This window comes from Nyctereutes procyonoides, unplaced genomic scaffold (genome assembly GCF_905146905.1).
Source record: "Nyctereutes procyonoides isolate TBG_1078 unplaced genomic scaffold, NYPRO_anot_genome, whole genome shotgun sequence".
Lineage (NCBI taxonomy): Eukaryota > Metazoa > Chordata > Mammalia > Carnivora > Canidae > Nyctereutes > Nyctereutes procyonoides.
Window position 1 is genome coordinate 16143582 of NW_026575044.1, and position 18797 is coordinate 16162378.

General features: G+C 56.0%; 2 protein-coding genes across 3 annotated transcripts in view; both read right to left on the reverse strand.

The window, feature by feature from the left end:
- Positions 1 to 75: 75 nt before the first annotated feature.
- Positions 76 to 4217, reverse strand: SLC27A3 (solute carrier family 27 member 3). 2 transcript variants are annotated; one of them, XM_055323643.1, is made up of 10 exons: positions 3525 to 4217; positions 3078 to 3287; positions 2647 to 2805; positions 2070 to 2194; positions 1689 to 1883; positions 1496 to 1586; positions 1189 to 1387; positions 893 to 990; positions 678 to 808; positions 76 to 400 (listed from the first exon to the last, which is right to left on the reverse strand). In XM_055323643.1, exons 1-10 carry the CDS (start codon positions 4090 to 4092, stop codon positions 224 to 226), a joined length of 1953 nt encoding a protein of 650 aa, XP_055179618.1. In that variant the 5' UTR covers positions 4093 to 4217; the 3' UTR covers positions 76 to 223. The 2 variants fall into 2 exon arrangements, with proteins under 2 accessions (XP_055179618.1, XP_055179617.1); XM_055323642.1 differs by lacking the exon at positions 2070 to 2194 and having other exon boundaries at positions 1496 to 1543; positions 3525 to 4186.
- A 304-nt stretch (positions 4218 to 4521) lies between these two features.
- Positions 4522 to 18797, reverse strand: part of INTS3 (integrator complex subunit 3) — a 38823-nt gene continuing 24547 nt past the window's right edge. Inside the window, exons 11-30 of the mRNA XM_055323640.1 lie at positions 17903 to 17990; positions 17369 to 17448; positions 16916 to 17007; positions 16540 to 16646; positions 15730 to 15849; positions 15307 to 15436; positions 14874 to 14928; positions 14558 to 14661; positions 13810 to 13854; positions 13540 to 13659; positions 11126 to 11279; positions 9424 to 9492; positions 8662 to 8737; positions 8166 to 8279; positions 7794 to 7842; positions 6802 to 6969; positions 6398 to 6498; positions 6213 to 6285; positions 5901 to 6057; positions 4522 to 5796 (exon numbers count right to left, since the gene is read on the reverse strand). Coding sequence (XP_055179615.1) covers positions 5719 to 5796; positions 5901 to 6057; positions 6213 to 6285; positions 6398 to 6498; positions 6802 to 6969; positions 7794 to 7842; positions 8166 to 8279; positions 8662 to 8737; positions 9424 to 9492; positions 11126 to 11279; positions 13540 to 13659; positions 13810 to 13854; positions 14558 to 14661; positions 14874 to 14928; positions 15307 to 15436; positions 15730 to 15849; positions 16540 to 16646; positions 16916 to 17007; positions 17369 to 17448; positions 17903 to 17990 — 1980 coding nt within the window. The 3' untranslated portion in view covers positions 4522 to 5718. The remainder of the gene's footprint in view (positions 5797 to 5900; positions 6058 to 6212; positions 6286 to 6397; positions 6499 to 6801; positions 6970 to 7793; positions 7843 to 8165; positions 8280 to 8661; positions 8738 to 9423; positions 9493 to 11125; positions 11280 to 13539; positions 13660 to 13809; positions 13855 to 14557; positions 14662 to 14873; positions 14929 to 15306; positions 15437 to 15729; positions 15850 to 16539; positions 16647 to 16915; positions 17008 to 17368; positions 17449 to 17902; positions 17991 to 18797) is intronic.

The window sequence follows — 18797 nt, forward strand, 5'->3', positions numbered from 1 at the left end:
CAGGGGTGTGTGTGGCTCTGTGCCAGGAAAAAGGAGTTCCACAGACAAGGAAGACCCAAATGATCGCAGATCAGAAAGAACTAGACTGGCTCCGGCCCCTTTTATTATAAAATGACTCCAAATCTGGTAAAAAAAAAAAAAAAAAGATTCTGGACGCCCCAAGTACACCTGCCATGCCCCCAACCCACCAAGTTGCTGCCTCAGGCACCTGTACAAACAGGACTCAGATGCGAAGTTCCCCAGCCAGGAGGGCCCTGTACCGAGCAGGTGTGAGGGGCAGGTAGGCACCCCCAGCCTGGTCCAGAATGTACAGGGGGTCAGACAGTGCGTTCGGGTTAAAGCCCTCCTTTGTCATCCGCATCTTCTGCTGCTTGAAGGTCTCTGTAGTGGCCAGAGACTCCTGAAGAAGGACAGCAAGAGGAGTTGAGGGAAGGCATGTTCTGCCCAGGTGCTTCAGGTGAACCACCTGGATTTTTTCAGGGGGCAGGGGAAAGGAGGTACAAGGTCAGGGGTTAGGGGAAGGGGTGGCAGGGAAGAGGAGTCTCGTCTAAAGGAGGGCAGAGGCATGCATGTCCAGGAGGGAGAGTGTTCTGTGAGGATCCCTGTGTGGGTTTGGGGATTGGGGACCAGCAACTGCGGCAGATATGAGGGGTGGGGGGGCAGGTGCAGCTGATCACCTGGAGCCTGAGGAATCGAGGCCAGGCATACGGTGGCAAATTCTCGGAAACATGGGCGTAGAGTTGCGCAAGGTCCAACGGTTGGGGGGCACGCAGCACCAGGGCTGCCATCCCAGCTCTGCCTTCATGCCCTGAGGGTGGGGGGGGGTCAGCAGCTGTGCCCAAGGAATGCCAGGACGGGGAGCCAGCTTCCCCCACCTCCCCTGTACCCACACCTGGCACGGTGACTCCGTAGACGTTCACCTCCTGGAGAAAATCCAGGCCCTCCAAGGCCTCTGCTACCTCAGTGGTGGCCACATTCTCCCCTTTCCACCTGCAAGACGACAGAGGTTCTGAGACCTACAAGGCACTGGAGGGAGGATAGATGGGAGTGCCAGATGCTCACCGGCAACAGGTGCTGAGGAGGTCTGAGAGGACAGGTCTGGCTCTGGGTGGGACTTAGGGAGTTAGGGTTAGGGACTTTGGGTCACAGAGATGGGATGTCTGGGAACGGACTTAGAAAGTCAGATACCTGAAGGTATCTCCGGTACGATCGTGGAAGCGGAGAAAACCCTGGTCATCGCAGACCAGCAGGTCCCCAGTGTTGAAGAAAACATCCCCAGGCCGGAAGACATTCTTCAGCAGCTTTCCCAGGGCCAGCTCCGGCCCCCCAGCGTAGCCCAGGAATGGGGACTGCTGGCTTACTGGGGCCACCAGCAGCCCCGGCTCACCTGGCAGAGTCACTGGGGTCAGGCTGCTTTCTGCCTCACCCCACTGTCCAGTCCCCACCCTCCTTTGCTGGCTGTGCCCCTCCTCCGCCCCCATCCCCAGGCACAAACCTGGACATGTGGCCACGCAGTGCCCCTGGGCATCCCGAATCGGCTTCCCTGTGGTGACATCATAGCGAATCAAAGAGAAGGGGAAGACATGCTAGGGGAAGGGAGACCCAGCACAGGGTCATTTCAGCAGCATGAGCCCCTCCCTGCTCCCCACCTCCCGGGGGAACCCAGGTTCTTTCCCCCCCTCCCTTACTTTGTAAAGCCAGGAAGCACGTCCCACAGCACCCAGTTCTCCTGTGTAGTTGAAAGTAGCGATGTTGCCCTCTGTGAGTCCATATGTCTCCAGCACCTGAACAGGCCCAAAGCGCCGCACGAAGCGCTCCCAGGTGTCCGGGCGCAGCCCACTGCCCACAGCCAGCCGGACCTTGTGGCCTTGTTCTGCCTTGCTCTGAGATGAGGGGAGTCGGGCAGAAGGTTCCATGCTGTGATGCCAGCTCCTGAGACTGCTGTCCTGTATCCCACCCCAAGGCCCCTTCCCCTATGGCCTCGCTCCTCACCCTGCCCTGCTGTTCCTTGCCCCCAGACAACTGTCTCCCAGTGTCCCATGACCTGCCCATGACCTGAGCGCACGCACTGGGGGCTGGTTGACAAGGTATCGGCACAGCTCCCCAATGTACTGGAACACTGTCACCCTGTGCTGCTGGCAATCCTCCCAAAACTGACCAGCAGAGAACTTGGACTTCAGCACCACTGTGGCCCCTGCCAGAAATGGGGGAGGACAGGCAGGAAGGTGAGGTTCTGGGCTGTGGGGACACCCCAACCCCCTCCTTCCCAGGAGAGGCCCTGCTGTGACAATCAAACACAGGGCCAGCTTCCTTTCCCACCTGCCTAGAGAGGTTAATGCCCTTTCCCTGCTTCTCATCCACACACAGTCCATGCTCTTCTCCAGCCACAGCCCTTCCCCACCGCTCCCTGGGGTCTGGAGTTCTGTGAACGGCCTCCCTACTGGTTCAGGACTGATGCTCCTCTATGGTACCAGGAGCTCTTGGAGAGGTGGCCCCCTCCCCCTTCTTCAGGATTCTCTAGCTGAAGGACTCAGGAAGCATTCCCCAGGTGAGCATACCAGAGTAGGTACTTAAATGTTCACTAGAAAAACACTTGCTGGAGGACTACAGTGGGGGAGGGCTGGGGTGGGAGTCAGGGAGACTGACCAATGCCCAAGCAGCCCACGATGCCCAACAGGGAGCCAGACATGTGGTAGAGTGGGAGGGCAAGGTAGATGACATCTTCCGGGAGGGCACCGCACAGCTGGTAGAACCCCTGGCACTGCAGAACCTTCAGATGGCTGATCCGAGCAGCCTTGGGGAGGCCTGTGGGGGGCAGGGGGAGATCCCGGGAAGGGTCTGAACTTCAGGCCCTGCCTCCCTCTGCTCCTCCTGAGGTTCCCACAGAAAGAGGCAGAGGCGAGGCTGAAGCTGAGAAGGGAGGCCAAGCTGTCCTGGAAACGTGGGAAGTTCAGGGACGTGGAGAAATGAGCGGGATCGGAGAGACCAGCGACCTGGAGCGGCTTGGAAACTGAGGCCGGCCCTCTGCTTTCCTCTGCCTTAGTCTCTGGGAGGGAAGCATGGTGTCCAGTGCTCACCCGTAGTGCCAGAAGTGAAGATGTACAGGCACGTGTCCATTATGCTCTGGGGGGCGGATAGGTACCCCGGCACTGGCTCATCCACTTCAGCTGAGGCCTCAGCCAGGAAATCGCTGATTCCGACACGATGGGCTTCAGGGCCTACAGCCCAAAGACGGAGCCCCATGGCTCTCAGGGCCGGCAGGTCAGGCTCCAGGGACTCCAGGAACTCTGGATGGGGTGCGAAGGCCTGGCTGGGCGGCCCAGAAGGCTTCTCCACCCCAGCCGATTTACGCCTCCCTTGCCCCACCCCACCACCTCACTGCTGTCGGGCGAGGGGAAGTGCGAACATCCCATCACCGTTCTGGGAACCAAAGACCCGCCTCCATCACTTCGCAAACCCAAAGACTGGCAACCCCAAGGACCCTTTCCGGCCTTCTTCCGAGGCCGGCCGGCCCGCGGCCTCACCTGGCGCCAGGACCAGAGCGCGCGCGCCGCAGCTGCGGAGGCAGTGCAGGAGGGGACCCCGGCGCAGGGCGGCGGGCACAAAGGCCGTGCGCAGGCCCGCCTTGGCCAGCCCGAACCAGAGCCACAGGAACTCGGGGCAGGCGGGCAGGAGCAGCGCCACGGTAGCCCCGGGTGCCAGGGGGGCCGCGGCCTGCTCGTCCTCCGCACCGCCGCCCAGCCCCGCGTCCCTGCCCCGCGCCCGCAGGAAAGCGCGCGCAGCCCGGTTGCTCTCGCGCTCGGCCTCCGCGTAGCTGAAGCGCCGCGCGCCGTGAATGAGGAAGACGTGCGCGGGGCGCTCCCGGGCGAGCTGCGCGAGGCGCCAGGCCAGGCTGCAGCCCCCCTCGGGGCCCCCGGGGTCGGCGGCGGCCGCGGCCAGGGCGCGCTTTCGGAGAGCCCGTTTGCAGCGGAGGGCGCGCAGCGCGAAGGCCAAGTCCGCCGCGAACCAGCGCAGCCGCGGCCCGAGGTGCAGCTTCCACACGAGCAGCAGCAGCGGCAGCAGGAGCAGCGGCAGCAGCAGGAGGGTGGCCATAGTACCCCCGTCGTGAGCCCGAGGTTCCCTTCGTAAATCTGGGGCCGCTAGCCTCGGGCCCGGGAGCGCGCGTGCGCCGGCACACGCCCCTTCCCAGCCCCCCCCCGCCGCCCTTCCCTCTCCGGGCGGGGCGGGGGGCGGCTCCCCCACCGCTGCGCTCCGCCCAGAGACCGCCCAGACAGCCGGCGGCCCCCCGCCCTTCCAGGGCGGCGCTCAGGTTTACTCCCCAGGAGGCCACCGCTCACTCCCGAGAAAGTCGAAAGTCGCCAGCAAAGCGCCAGCGGGCCTGCCGCCAGGTCCCTGCCCCCTCTGCAGCTCCGGCGGCAGCCCCAGGGGACGGGCGGGGGCCCTGACCCGCGGTTCCGGAGGGGCGCCGGCTGAGGCCCCTCCCTCTGGGCAAGGGCGCAAGAACTGGGGCAAGCCAGGGAGTGCTTTCCATTCTGGTTTTAATTGGGGCAGAGGGGGCGGGAAGAGGAGAGGAAGAAGCCTCCAGAGAACGGTCGTAGGTCGTAGGTCGCAGGCCCCCAGAGCCCAGGCCGCCTCCCCAGTCCCGAGGGCACCACCCAGCCTCCGGGGCAGCCCAGGGGACGGCATGTGGCCAGACAGCAACGAGGAAGGTCCTTGTCGCTGGTCACTCCACTGTCCCCACCAGGCCCACTTCCATCCTTCAGAATCCGAGATGGGAGCATCCTCGACGCCCTAGCAGTCCTCCAGTAGGTGGTAAGCACACAGACCTAAAATGGACTATATACTCACTTGTTGGAGGCCTCTAGTTTCTTCAGAGGAACGGGGAGGAAGAGTTCAATTAAAGAGAGATGGGTGCCTGCACAGATCAGTGCCTGGCCCAAGGCCCCAAGGACAGCAGGAAGGCAGGTCAGGTGGGGGACAGCGAAGCCAGAGCCCCTCCTGTCCCAGACAAGGGGGTGTGCAGGGAGGACAAGAGTAAGTTCCAAGGCCACCTGAGTGCACCAGGAAGTGCAGATGGGCCAATTCTGGCATGTTTTATTGTCATTTAAAAACTTTTAAAATGCGATTATCTCTGCCAAAAAACAAAACCAAAACAAAAAAGACAACCAAAGAAGCAGGACCATCTGATAGTTCTGTGGCCTGGGGGGTGGGGCTCCAGCCTCCCTCTCCCCTCATCCCGGGCCAGGAAAGGGCAGTTGCACCACGTCGCTGAAGAAATGCCCATCTCACACTGGAAGATGGAGAGCAAATCAAGGCGAGATGGTGAACATGGGAAGGGGTGTCCACACTGTCTTCTCTCCCATCCTCTCTAACCAGCAGCTCCATCTGCCATTCCTCTTCTCTTTGGGAGGGGCAAGAGGGGCAGGGGCTGAGGACCTGCACCAGCCCAGATCTCACACAGCCTCTACTAGCTTCAGTGGGACCCGAGTCGGTGGGAGCAGCAGTGTGATGGGGCTGGGGGGTCCCTGGACAGGAGGGGACTGGGGCTGCATGGCAGCTTCTCAGGCTGAGCCAAGGAAGAAGCTCATCCCTCCCACCAGTGAGCCTTGGGCAAGGGGAGAGGGTATTTACCCACTATCTCCCCAGCCCTTATTAACCTCTGATTCACCAAGGAGGGGAGGGCAGTCCAACTGGGGGTGGGATGGGGAAATCGGGGCTTCAGTCACTGTCAGACCCCACTGCAGAGGAGCCTTTCCGTTTCCGCTTGGTGGGCTTCGGTTTTGTGTCTTCTTCCTCCTGAAAGAGGTGAGGGGAGGGGGTCAGTCATCAGCCTGAGCAGCTGCTGGATCCAGCCCCTCCTGCTCCCAATGCTGCTGCCGTGCAGAAGTGAGGGCTCTCACCGAAGCACTGCTAGAGCCTGACTCTTCCTCGGCATTGGGAGGCTGGGTGGCATTCTTCCGACTGCGGGGGCTGGACAGAGCTGCTTTCCTCCGGCTCTTGGGTGGCTTGGTGGATGAGTCCTCATATTCCTCAGCCAGAGAAAAGAGATCGCTGAACCTGAGGGAAAGAACATGCCCTCACATTCCTCCCAGGCTCTTCTCTGTCCCCTGCAGGGTGGGTTCTACTTCTCTTCAACCCTGTCCTCCTCCCCAGCAGGGCCCCTCTCCTAGGCCTCCCAAGGCTTCCCAGGCCGTAAGTGCCAGAAGCCTTACTTCATCTTGTGGGCCTCATCACAGCTAGCCTGGACGTGCTGCAGGGCCTGGAGAATCGGAGTCTGGCTAAAAACTAGAGGGAAAGAAGGCCTGTGAGAAGTGGCAGAGCCCCCTCAGCTCTTGGCCCCTGCCCCCCCCCCCAGGACTGGTCTGGGCCGGGGTAGCACTAGGGGCATGGTACATACAGTTCTGTTTGGTATTGGTCAGGTTGAGACGCAGGTTGTCCAAGTGCTCGAGGATCTGCTCCAGAGTCAGCTGGGCCAGCTTGCTGCTGGAGCTCCTCAGGCTGCAGAGAAGGCACCCAGCCAGAGCCTGAGCCCCAGAGCAGGGCTGAGGCAGTGTATGCCACCCTCCCGACCAGGGTCCCTCCTGAAGGTGGGCACAGCCCAGACAAGGGAAGGGTAGGGTGGAACAGGACCCACCACTGGGCACTAGGAAAGGAGGGGAAAGGCTGGGGTGGGCTTGTACACCAGGCAGCGTCACACCACTAGGTGTCACCCACGAACCAGGAAAGACCAGCCCTGGCACTGGCCTGTGGATGTGGGCAGCCCCCACGGGGCCCAAGGCCCACCTCTGCCTCTTGGCCCACCTCTGCCTCTTGCGGGGGAGGCTGTTGTTCTTGATGAGCAGGGACTTGATGTGCTCAGCCAGCAGCTCATCATGCTTCATGCACCAATGCCTCAGGATGCTGGTGGTGAACTGGTCGTCGGGGTGGCAGGGTCTGCTCAACACCATCTTCACCATCTCCTCACTCGGCCTGGGGGGCATGAGAGGGGAGGAGGGTCCCCTGGTTACTCCCTGACCTGAGGGTCCCTTGGTTACTCCCACCTGCTTACTCCCCAACCTGAGTTGCTGTAGCTTCCTGCTCTCACACCCTCTCCCCTCTTCTCCTGGGGCCAAGGAATGCTGGTTTCAGCCTTAGCTGAAGCCAGAAGGCAGAGGGATTCTTGGGTTCCTGCTGTCATAGCTGGCATGCACACTGGGGAGGCGGCTCACCAACGCTCCCTCACCTTGCCCAGAACAGTCAGGAAATGGGCCAGGGCGGTAAAAGGACTGAAGTCTGCAGCCCGAGAAGGCACAGGGAAGGGGACTGGTAAGACACTGCCCTGAGCCCGCCCACTTCCTTCAGGAAGTTCTGTGCCACTTTCTGCTCCACTGCCTGAGACACTGAGGTGGGAGGGAGGCAGGAAGGTAGGAAGGAAAGGTGCACAGTCGCTGCCCTGCTCATCTAGGCTATTGGAAAAGTGCCGCTCCCCCTGCAGGCCCCACCCTTGTAGTCCCCACAGCCTCAGGGGCCTCAGCGGAGGAGGGGTGGGGAGCAGGAAAGCCGGATATCCGTCCATGCACCCCACCCCTCCTCCCAGGGCCGGAGCAGGGGGCAGGGAGATAAAGTCCAGAGGAAGCCCACATCCCAGGGGAGCTGCTAGTTTGTAAATCACTGGGGGGAGGGGCAGAATAAGCAGATGTCCCCAGTCGGAAAAACCCTGGCCAGCCCCCAGCCGAAGCAGCAGCATCAGAGCCCCAGGATGCTCCTCTCTGGGAGGCTGTGACCCGGAACTAGAGTCTCAAAGTAGAACTCACTTCTCTCTTCGGAGCTGAAGCAGCAGGCAGGACAGGGCCTCCGGATGCTCTGTGGGGGAGGGCAGAGGCTGCTCAGAGGGCTGTGTAGCTCCAGGAAGAGTCGGTACCTCTCCCACCCCCTAGTCAACAGCCACTCGAGGAATGGACAGTCTTCCCTAAGGGGCCTGGACTGTCCCCTGTGTCCAGAAACTCCCGAGGCCGTGCCTGCTCAGAGCGGGCTTGGAGGGCTCAGGTGGAGAGCCCAAGGAACTGACTGCGGGAATGGAAGGGCAGCAGTGGGTCTGCTCACCCAGGAGCCAAGGGGCCCAGCCTTGCCCCAGAGGGCCTGGGACTGTCCTTCTCCCAGTTATCCCTGCTCCCAGCCCTACTCACCTTTGTATTTGAGATGCTGCAGGATGGGGATTATGGTCTCCAAGGGGATGTTGTGGGCCAGAAAGAGCTGCCAGGCACAGTACTGCTCAAAGGTCTCCCAGTCCAGGCTCTGGACTGCAGGGGACAGAGAAGGGCAGGCGTGCTCGCTCACGGGAGTGTGCTAGGCTCTCCTCTCTCCTACACACACCTACACACACACAGGGCTAATCCACAGACCAGCAGCAACCCAAGCAGGCAGGTACACAGGTGTGGTACACAGGTGGTGACAGTGATCCTAACACCACAAGGGCTCTCCCTTTCCATACTGTTATTTTCAAAGACTTCATGTGGCTTCTATCGTCCCACCAGCCCTGAGGTGGGAAGGCTACAGCTTAAGCAAGAGTGGAACCCACAGATACCAAGAGACCTCACAACAGGGCATCTACCCCACTCTCAGCCTCAGACCCAGGGCCTCAGGTCATGCCCCTGCCCCAGGGAGCAGGGCCTGCTCACTTACTGAGTATGTTGAGGACAGAGTCCTTTCGAAACATAACCAGGTTCCCCATCATCACGTGGCAGACCAACTCCTGGAGCTGAGGAGGAGGAGGAGGAGGAAGGTCAAAGCCATTGCTTCTAAAAGCAGCCAGGAAGCCAGAAGGAGAAGCAGCAGGAGGGCTCCCATGGGGAAAAAACCAGAGGAAGGGAAAACCTAGTTCAAAGGCACAGGCAAGTCTCTGCAGGATGGAGAGGCTTGTGAAGAACAGCTGAAGGCTCCAGTGGGGCAAAAACAGTTAAGACTGTATGAGCGGTTTCCATGTCCTGACAGCAGGGGGAGAACGGGCAAATTGTCTAGCTGGCCGTTGTCTGTGCCAGCCGGAGCCTGAGGAGGAGGGACAGGCTCTAGAAGGCTGAGCTCTGAACTCAGGTGTGGGCAGGAGGGAGGCAGAAAAAGAGGGCTCTTCTGTCCTAAATGGGGCAAGTGAGTGGAGAGGAAGCGTAGACACAGAACCTCAGTTAGGAGAAATGCTGCAGCCTCCTGAGGCCCTATACATGGTGGGAAGGTCAATGGCCTGTTTTCACCCGGAGCCCTGGGGACAGATAGTTGAGAGCTTAAAAAAAAAAAAAAAAACCCCACTCTCCTCACTTTCCGTGTGGAACTGGAGTCCCTGTCTCCCTGGAGACCCATTTCCCTTCCAGCCCCCAGGCCTGAACCATGCACAGGTGCATACCCCCCCACCCCCCAGGCCCAGGCCTCCCAGGATGATAGCCCTCGGAGCACCTGTGCAGAGTCGATAACAGCCACGATCATGTTCAGCAGCTCACCACTCCGCAAAGTCTCATCTGGAAACTGGACAGAAAAATGAGGGAAGGTGGGGAAAGAGTCCGTGGTGCACCCCTTGGTGTATACCTCCTAATCCCCTCCCCTTTCCTCCCACATGCTCAGGGGGTGTCTGGGTTAGCCAGACATGGGATTCTAACACAAACACCTACACAAAGATCCACAGCTGTGAAGCCAGGACTGTGACCCTTCAAGAACCCAAATTTGCTATTTGTGTTCACAGCAGGAAGAGTGTGTGAGTGTGCACGTGTCTCCGGGAAGAATGGGGAGCCATCTGGAGATAAAGATAGAATTGAGGAGGACTGGTCGATAGGTAAGTGCTGTGTGGCAGCGGTAACAAAATAAGCATTTTGGGACCCCTGGATGGCTCAGTGGTTGAGCTCTGATCCTGGAGTTCAGGAATCGAGTCCCACATCAGGCTCCCTGGGGGGGGGGAGGGGCTGCTTCTCCCTCTGCCAATGTCTCTGCTGCTCTCTCTCAGAATAGATAAATAAAATCTTAAAAAAAAAAAAGGATTTGCATCTAATGTATATTAACTCCCAGCCAAGGAGAAAAGTGCATAGTGTGAGTGTTCAGGGTACATGAGGGCAGGCAGGATGCCTTCCTGGGGAGACCCACCGACCAGGGAGGGAGTAGAGGATGAAAGTGCCCTATGGGGGATCCCTGGGTGGCGCAGCGGTTTGGCGCCTGCCTTTGGCCCAGGGTGCGATCCTGGAGACCCGGGATCGAATCCTACATCGGGCTCCCGGTGCATGGAGCCTGCTTCTCCCTCTGCCTGTGTCTCTGCCTCTCTCTCAATCTGTGACTATCATAAATAAATAAAAATTGGGGTCCCTGGGTGGCGCAGCGGTTTGGCGCCTGCCTTTGGCCCAGGGTGCGATCCTGGAGACCCGGGATCGAATCCCACGTCGGGCTCCCAGTGCATGGAGCCTGCTTCTCTCTCTGCCTCTCTCTCTTTCTCTCTCTGTGACTATCATAAATAAATAAAAAATTTTTAAAAATTTTTTAAAAATTAAATAAATAAATAAAAATTAAAAAGAAAAAAAAAGAAAGTGCCCTATGATGGGCTCATACCCCACCCCCCCTGCAGTATTTGGCTGAGACCACAGTTCCTCAGGTCAAGCCCATACCCCCGTGCCCAGATATGCCTGTTCCCAGGGACTTTCACTAAGAAGAGTAAGGGCTGATACCCTGTCCGATGTCCCAGTCCCTAGAAAAGACAGTGAGTGAAGGAGGGAAGTGAGCATCGAGTCCCCACCACAAAGGCCTGGTCTTTGGGAACCACCAGAGAAACTGAGGGTGAGCACTGAAATGGCAAGAAGCCTGCAGTGTGTGAATGCGGTCTTGGTCGGGGGGCTGAAGCTGAGAAGCCAAGTGTGGAGGCCCAGATCCCAGCTCACGCCACAAAGCACAGGATAGGAATTCTGGGGGTTTTAGATATTTTTTAAGCTTTGATGGGAGGGTGGGTAGGTAGGAGTGGTGAGAGAAAAAATGGCCTGCCGTAGCCAGCAGAGGTAGGTGAAGGAGGGTCAGGGTTGCACACAGAGAGAGGTGCAGTCTTGTGAGCCCACCCCACATAGCTGCACATGAGGGCAGGCAGGGTGTGGCCTTGTCCCAGAGGGACTCCATCAGAGACACTGACCTCCGTGTAGATGGAGGGTGTTAGGTGGCACAGCAGTCGCACATCGTCCTCTTGGCATGCCTTCATGTCCATCATTAAGCAGGTGTGCAGATCACCCAGCTGCGTGGCCTGGGCAAATGACTCGTACAGGTTCATCTTCCCAGCAGCGGCTTTGCTGCAATAGCAGGTGGGACTAAGCCAGCAGCCAGCCCCAGACATCCCCCAGGTAGGCCCTCCTCTGCAATCCCTTTGCTGCCCTGGATGGGTGCATTGGGTTCATCAGTCTCCTGGCCCTCCCCCCACCCTTCCCTCCCCTCCTTCCCCTATGCTCCAGACTCAGGGCTGACCACAGTTAATGAAGCTGCTAACTGGTGAGGGTTGAAAGCTACTTCTCCTGCTTTCTGGGCTCTAAGCAATGAGGGCAACCATATACGGAGGCCCCCACCTCACATCCTGATCAAAACAACTCAAAAGGACTCAGAGGCCCAAATGTACGAACTGAAACCATACCACTCCAAGAGGAAAACACAGGAGAAAATCTACATGACACCAAAACCACAAGTACCAGGAGAAAAACTGGACTCTTCAAAATGTAAAGCTTCTGTGTTTCAAAGGATGCAATCAAGGAAGTGAAAAGACAACTCACAAAATGAGAAAATATTTGCAAATCTTGTTTCATAAAGGACTTGTATTCAGAATATATATATAAAAAACTCTTAAGGGATGCCTGGGTGGCTCAGCAGTTGAGCACCTGCCTTCGACCCAGGGCGCGATCCTGGGGTCCCGGGATGAAGTCCCACATCGGGCTCCCTGCATGGAGCCTGCTTCTCTCTCTGCCTCTCTCTCTCTCTCTCTCATGAATAAATAGAATCTTAAAAAAAAAACAAAAAACAACAACAAAAAACTCTTAAAAATCAACAATAAAAGGATGAATAACCCCAATTAAGAAACAGAAGAGGAAGAGCACCTGGGTGGCTCAGCTCCTGACTTTAAGGTAATGGGATCGAGCCCCACACTGGCTCCATGCTTGGTAGGAGGTCTGCTTGAGACTCTGTCTCCCTCTGTGCATCCCCCTTGCACACTCTCCCTTTGCGTGTCCCTGATGCAAACACACACTCTTCTCTCTCAAATAAATAAATAAATCTTAAAACAAAAACAGGGACGCCTGGGTGGCTCAGCGGTTAAGCATCTGCCTTTGGCTCGGGGTGTGATCCTAGAGTCCCGGGATCAAGTCCCACGTCGGGCTCCCTGCATGGAGCCTGCTTTTCCCTCTGCCTGTGTCTCTGTGTCTCTCATGAATAAATAAATAAAATCTTAAAAAATAAAACAAAAAACTAGAAGATCTGAACAGACATTTCACCCAAGAAAATATGCAACTGACCAATGACAAGCACATGAAAAGACACTCAACATCATTAGCCACCAGGAAAATGCAAATCAAAACCACAACAAGACAGTACTTCACACCCAACAGGATGGCTGTACTGAAAAAGCCAGACAATAACAAGTGCTGGGAAGCACGTGAAAAAATCAGAACTCTCCATGCTGCTGGTGGTTGCAGTTGCTTTGGGAAAGAGTTCAGCGGTTCCTCAAAGTTAAAGATGGAGCTACTGTTTGATGACAATTCCACTCTTAAGGTGTATATGCCCAGGAACACGGAAAACTCATATCCAGGTAAAAATGTGAATGTGCACAGCAGCTCCTTTCACAACAGACAAAAAAGTGGAAACAAATGTCCATCAATGTGTGAACAGATAAATTGCAGGATCTAGACAATGGAGTGTTATTTGGTCATGAGAAAAAGTCCTGACACATGCTGCAGCGGGAGTAAACCTCAAAACCATTACACCAAAACAAACAAACAAACAAACAAAAAAACATTACACCAAGTGATGAAAGCCAGTCATGAGAAACCACACACTGTACAATTCCATTTACACGAAATACACAGAAGTCAATCTATATAAAGACAGAAAGCAGATCCATGATTGACAGGGGTGAGGTGAGAGAATGAGAAGGTGATTTTTAAATGTGACTTAATTTTTCAGGCGGGTGATGAAGATGTTCTAATTTAGCCAGCAGCTATAATCATACAACTTTGCAAATATACTTTAAACCACTGGATTGTAGTTTTAAAGCTATTATTAAAAAAATCCAGGGACGCTTGGGTGGCTCAGTGGTTAAGCATCTGTCTTTGGCTCCAGGTGTGATCCTGAAGTCCTGGGATTGAGTCCCATATCGGGCTCCCTGCCTGGAGCCTGCTTCTCCCTCTGCCTATGTCTCTGCATCTCTCTCTGTGTCTCTCATGAATAAATAAAATCTTAACAAACAAACAAAAAATCCCCAACAACACATGGAAGGTCCCAGTGGTGGGGCAGGGCAGTCAGCACACATAGGAGAGGCTCTCCAGGACATCTGCTCTATGGGGTACCCACCTGGCCCTCAGATAGTATAGCAGGTGGTAGCCAATCTTGGGCTGTTTCTGATAAAGCTCAGAGAGAAGATCCAGAAGCAGAGAGAAGCTGCTGTTGTCTTCCTGCATCTGGCACAGGTTCCTGGAGGTGGGAGATGGGAAGAAGGGAGCAGACCCTCCTGTGGAGCCTCAGCAGAGGCATGGGCCTTCTGGAAAGGGGGTCCCATCACCCCAGGAGAGAGTATATGACTGTTGACAGGAAGGACAGATGGCCCAGCAGCTGGGTCCTTACCTAAATATTAGGTAGAGAGGCTTCCCCACAGACTCCTCCAGGGACCTGCAAAAGGTGGTAACATCTAAGAACCATGAGTGGAGAAGACAGGCTGCAGGCAGACCTTATGGAGGCTGGATGCCAGAGTCCCCTTTCCTAAGCAAAGGGCAACTTCCTGCCGCCTCACAGGCTTGGTCACAGAGAAAGCAGGTTCCTAACAGACACCACAGTCTAGGCTGTGACTCATTGAAAATGAGATTCCGGGGTCACCAGGCCGGCTTAGTTGGAGAAGCATACAACTCTTGATCTTGGGGTTTGGGTTTGAGCCCCCATGTTGGGTAAAGAGATTACTTAAAAATAAAATCTTAAAAAAAAAAAAAAGAAAAAGAAAATACAATTCCTGCCCCTCAGGGAGGGTCCAGGACAAGGGTCCAGTCCTATCTACGGTGCACATCCCTGCCCCACACTCCACATTCAGCAGACAAAAATGAATCCTTGTTTAAGTAAATCAGCACATGAGAGATTAAGAACAAATGAAGAGAGGGGCACCTGGCTGGCTCAGGCAATGGAGCACGTGATGCCTGATCTCAGGGTCTGAGTTCAAGCCCCACACTGGGGTAGAGATTGCTTGAAAATAAAATTATTAAAAAAAAAAAAGTGAAATGATTATTTCTCTCAAGTCCACAGCAAGATGTCTCCAGGACTAAGGCCCTAAGAACCCACTTCTGGCCCCTGGAGACCAGCAGGGGTCAGGAAAGATAAGCCTTACTCCTCAGTGATCTCCTCTGGTAACACCTCCCCTCGAAAGTGTGCCTTGAAGAGCTCCTGCAGGCAGGAAGCGAGGACGGACAGTTGCTCGGAGTCAAAGTCTTCCTGGTGGTGAGAAAGTGAGTGGCGTCACCACAGGACCTAGAGCCTCTACACAATATGCTTCCAACTCCAGGACCCACAAAGTGTTGCTCTGCAGTGGGGACCCATCGGGGGCAGGAGGGACAGGAAGGAAGGAGCCAGCTGCCTGGGCGTGGAGGGAAATCTGCACGGGGTAGGCTGGGCTGCTTCCTCCTGGGGGTGGGGAACCTCCTCACCTCTAGGACCTGGTCCACGATTTCCTGCATGACCTCACACTGTGCCTCAGTGTCACTGTCATATGGGATGGAGAGGAAACATCAGAGATGTAAATGGCAGCTGAGGGCAGGACACACGACCAACACAACCCACTCACACACAGACAAAACAAAGGAGCTCTGTGTGAATCTAGGCTTGGGTAGGGGAGGCTTTAGGCAAGAATTTGGGGCTCCCCCGGCAGAGGCCCTAAGAGCAGGGAAATCTCCACTATCCTGCTTTGGTTCTCAGAAGCTGTAGAGTGTGTTCTGGGTGCCCAGTTGACCCAAACAGCAGAAGATACCCCCAGAGCCTCCAAAACCCCACCCTACCCTGGTCCTCCCACCACCCCACGGAGTAGCGGGCAGAAAGCCTGGGGCTGAGCCTCTTGAGGCAGAGGGCAGGAGCTGCACCCACCTCCCCTTCTGGAGCTGGAGCACTTTGTCCCTGAGGGACTCATCCAGTTGGTCAAGGTAAGGGGTGATATCGACCGGCTCCTCCACAACTGTCTCCTTGATAGGGTGGAAGCGAAACTCCCTCTTCTTTCCTGATGGGAAAGATTCAGGACAGCAGTCTTTTGCCCAGACTCCAGCAACAGGGGCGCGCCACATGCCGGCGGTGCAGAGAGCCCGCGGCATGTGCCCTGGACATGTGCGTACTCAGCCTCAGGGGCCACGGCTCCTCCTTCCCCTCCTGCTTCAGGGCTGAGGGTGGGGCTCTGCGCCCTGGACTCCCACCCACTAGCCCTGCTGACGAAATGAAGTCAGGGGGCTGAGGCAACAGAAAAGCTGCTCCAGCCACCCCCGGTCCTCTCGGGGCCAGGACCAGGGCCGCGCCCACCTCTGCTGCCCAGGTCTTCCTCATCGTCACTGAAGGCTGCCTCTGCGTTGTCGTAGCAACCCTCATCCTTGTCGGACATGTGGTTATCCATCTCCACAGAAACCGGTTCCTCAAGTTTGACTGGAAGGAGAGACAAGGCAGTCTGAGGGTCTCCAGTGACCTAACATGCTGGGCTGGGGGTAGGGGGCAGGGGCCTCTACAGAGTCATGACCAAAATGGACTATGGACCCTGGAAAGACAGACATCTGGTCCTCACAACCTTCCACAACTCGCAGGGGAATCCTGTCAGGAACAAGAATGGTGTGGGACATACCCACTGAGCTCCGCCTGCATCGGCAAACAGATTGAGACCGGGGACAGCCCCAAGTGCTCTTCCCCTGAAAACCAAGCTGGGAAGCTCTGCTTGGCTTAAGCCTTACACCATAACAAAGAAAGACGTGTGTGTATCACTGGGAGCAAGACTTGAGACCCAGCATGACCACCTCTCATCAGGGGCTCGGGGCCCGGGGATGAGAAGAGAGAAGAGCTGCAGGAAGTATGTGAGGCAAACACAGGTCCCACAAAAGCCTTCCCTATAGAGGAGAGGCTACTGAGAGAAAATACAGGAGCTGAGGAGCAGGTAAGATTGTATGGAGAGGGAGGACCAAAGAAGACAACACAGACACACGTTAGAAAGTAGGGAATGACAACCTGGGACAATCACGAAGGTAGAGAACCGCCCCAGGGTGACAGACATACAGCTCAGGCTGAGCGCCCTGGGTGTCTCCACGCCTCCTCTCAAACAGGTGACAGAATGGGAGGGCCCCATACCTTCCACGGGTGGGCTGGGCGAACTACAGAACTCAGGAAACTTCTCCCTCAGCATTGCCCGCAGCTCCTTATCCAATTTAGGATTGTCAAACAGAGGAGCCAAATGCCTAGTGGGGAACATGAACAAAGGTCAACATCAGAGCTCCTCACTTCAGTTAGAGAGAGGTCTATGCCAACTAATACGACTCAGACTCCTGGACTATGCTGGCAAGACAGAAATTCCTCTAGGAGTCATCCTAGCAGTCTGACACAGAGCCATACTTTCTGTACCACTCAAAAAAGGGTCAGCAAGGGGTATGACAGTATCAGAATGTGCCTGACCTAGTGACATATGAGAAAACAGCCTCCCCCGTCTATAGACACATAAAGTTCTTACGCCAAGACCCGTTTCTCCACAATGTGGTTGAGGGAGGAGAACACACCCTGTCGCACATGGCCCTCCAATGGTGGATAGAAGTTGGGAATGATCTGGAAGGGAAGAAAAGAACAGAAAATAAGCACACAACACAGAGTGTTCTGCTGAAGTAGAGCTAAAAAGCTGCTTTGGTTCTGAAAAGGAAACACTGGGGAGGATGGCTGCAGAAAGGTCTGGAATATTCCTCACCATTTCAGGTTACTAAAATGGCTCATTCTTTCTAGATCTAGCTGTTCCTCAGAGACTGGATTCTACCTTAAGTCATTATCCCTGAGGTCAAGAAAGACATGGAAAGACATGGTAGGAATATGGAAGGGGAGCATTCATTAACCTGGGGGGCAGGACCTATGACCACAGCTGCTCCCATGACGAAGGGCACTTACGGGCCCATAAGGTGAAGGGACACACACTTACACGGCACATGAAGTCCAGGAGTGTGGCGGTGATGGCTGGGTGTGGCTTCATGGAGTGGTGCATGACCAGGATAGCTGGTTCTGGGGAAGGGGGAATTAAAGAGCCCCCACATCAGACAGTCCATTCCCAGTTCCATGAAACAAGGCATCAGTCGGTACATAGGAATGGTTTGAGAGAGAGCTGTATGCCTACCCCCGATTCCCACTGACCGGACCTAAAAGCAGACAACCCCCGAAGCAGCTTCTAGCCCATATCTCCCCTGTCCCCAGAGGCTTGGACGAGGGAGGTAGTAGGAAAGCAACAGCCCCCCACCCCCACCCCGGAAGCCCAAGCACAAGCTTTAGTGCAAAAGAGCAGGAGTGAGCCCTTGGCCTCACAAAAGCAATCTCCCTTCTACACCAAGGGAGCACTGGTGAGGAACTGCTCCCAGATATGTTGCCTCCCCTGACATGGCTGAGATTTACAGCCACTGTTCCCGAGGCCAGGCGGGGGCCTAGGAGACAGAGGTGGTGCTGCCCAGGCCCAGTCACATACCTATGTTCATGATGCTATCCTTGTCTGGGCTAAAGAACAGCCAGTCGTAAAACAAAGCCAGCTTTGCATTGGAGGCAGCGACATTGGACTGGAAGAGAGATGATAAAGGAGGGCTGGTTTCATCAAGCAGCTTCAGAAGCCCAAGGCAGACTCCAGATCCACTGCTGCTTATGTATGAAATAAGTTCAGGTCCTACTGAAACGGGTAGAGCCCCCCAGGGGTGACAGGCACTTAAGTCTGCACATGAGTGTGAATGGCCATGGTCTCACTGACCAGGGGGCCAAGGACTGACCTGGGTTTTCATACATCCCTGGCCTAGAAAATGAGACTGGGGGCCTAGCTGACACACCTCTGCGTTGCCCTGACACCCCTAGGCTGCCTTGGCTGGGCTCCCCAGGCACATTCCTGACTGAAAGACCCCTGAAGGACAGCCTGTTGTTGTGTCTGAAACAGCACATTCCAAGGACCAGGTCGGAAGGCAGCTAGAGAACAGAGAGTAGACAGTGTGGAGTTTCCCACACAAGGAATAGGGAGAAAAGTGCTGGGAAGACATGGCTGCCCCCATGGAGTCCCTATGTTTGCGGAACTATCCAAAGTGGATGCTAAAAGGCTGCTAAGTGAGGGTCTCAGGAACACAAGCCCTGAATCTGAGGAAGGAGCCATCTCAGAGACATGACCACACATGGTTCTGAAAGCTAAAAGGAAAGACAGGGAGGCCTGAGAAATCTGGGCTTGGGGATCAGCAATAAAGGCAAGAGATGGGCCTGTTCAATCCCAAACGCAGATGGGGAGTACCGAGTACTGTCCACTTCCAGAGACCCGGCTAGAGGCTGGACGAAGGCTGAGACATTCAGCAGGAAAAAAGTGAATGGATGGCCCATTGGGGTCAGGACGC

Coding starts and splice junctions, on each gene's coding strand:
- SLC27A3 (XM_055323643.1), bottom strand. CDS start 4,092: ATGGCCACCCTCCTGCTGCTGCCGCTGCTCCTGCTGCCGCTGCTGCTG. Junction 2,806..3,077: donor CTTCACTTCTGGCACTACGG/GTGAGCACTGGA, acceptor TGCCCCCCACAG/GCCTCCCCAAGGCTGCTCGG. Junction 1,388..1,495: donor CTGCGTGGCCACATGTCCAG/GTTTGTGCCTGG, acceptor TGACTCTGCCAG/GTGAGCCGGGGCTGCTGGTG.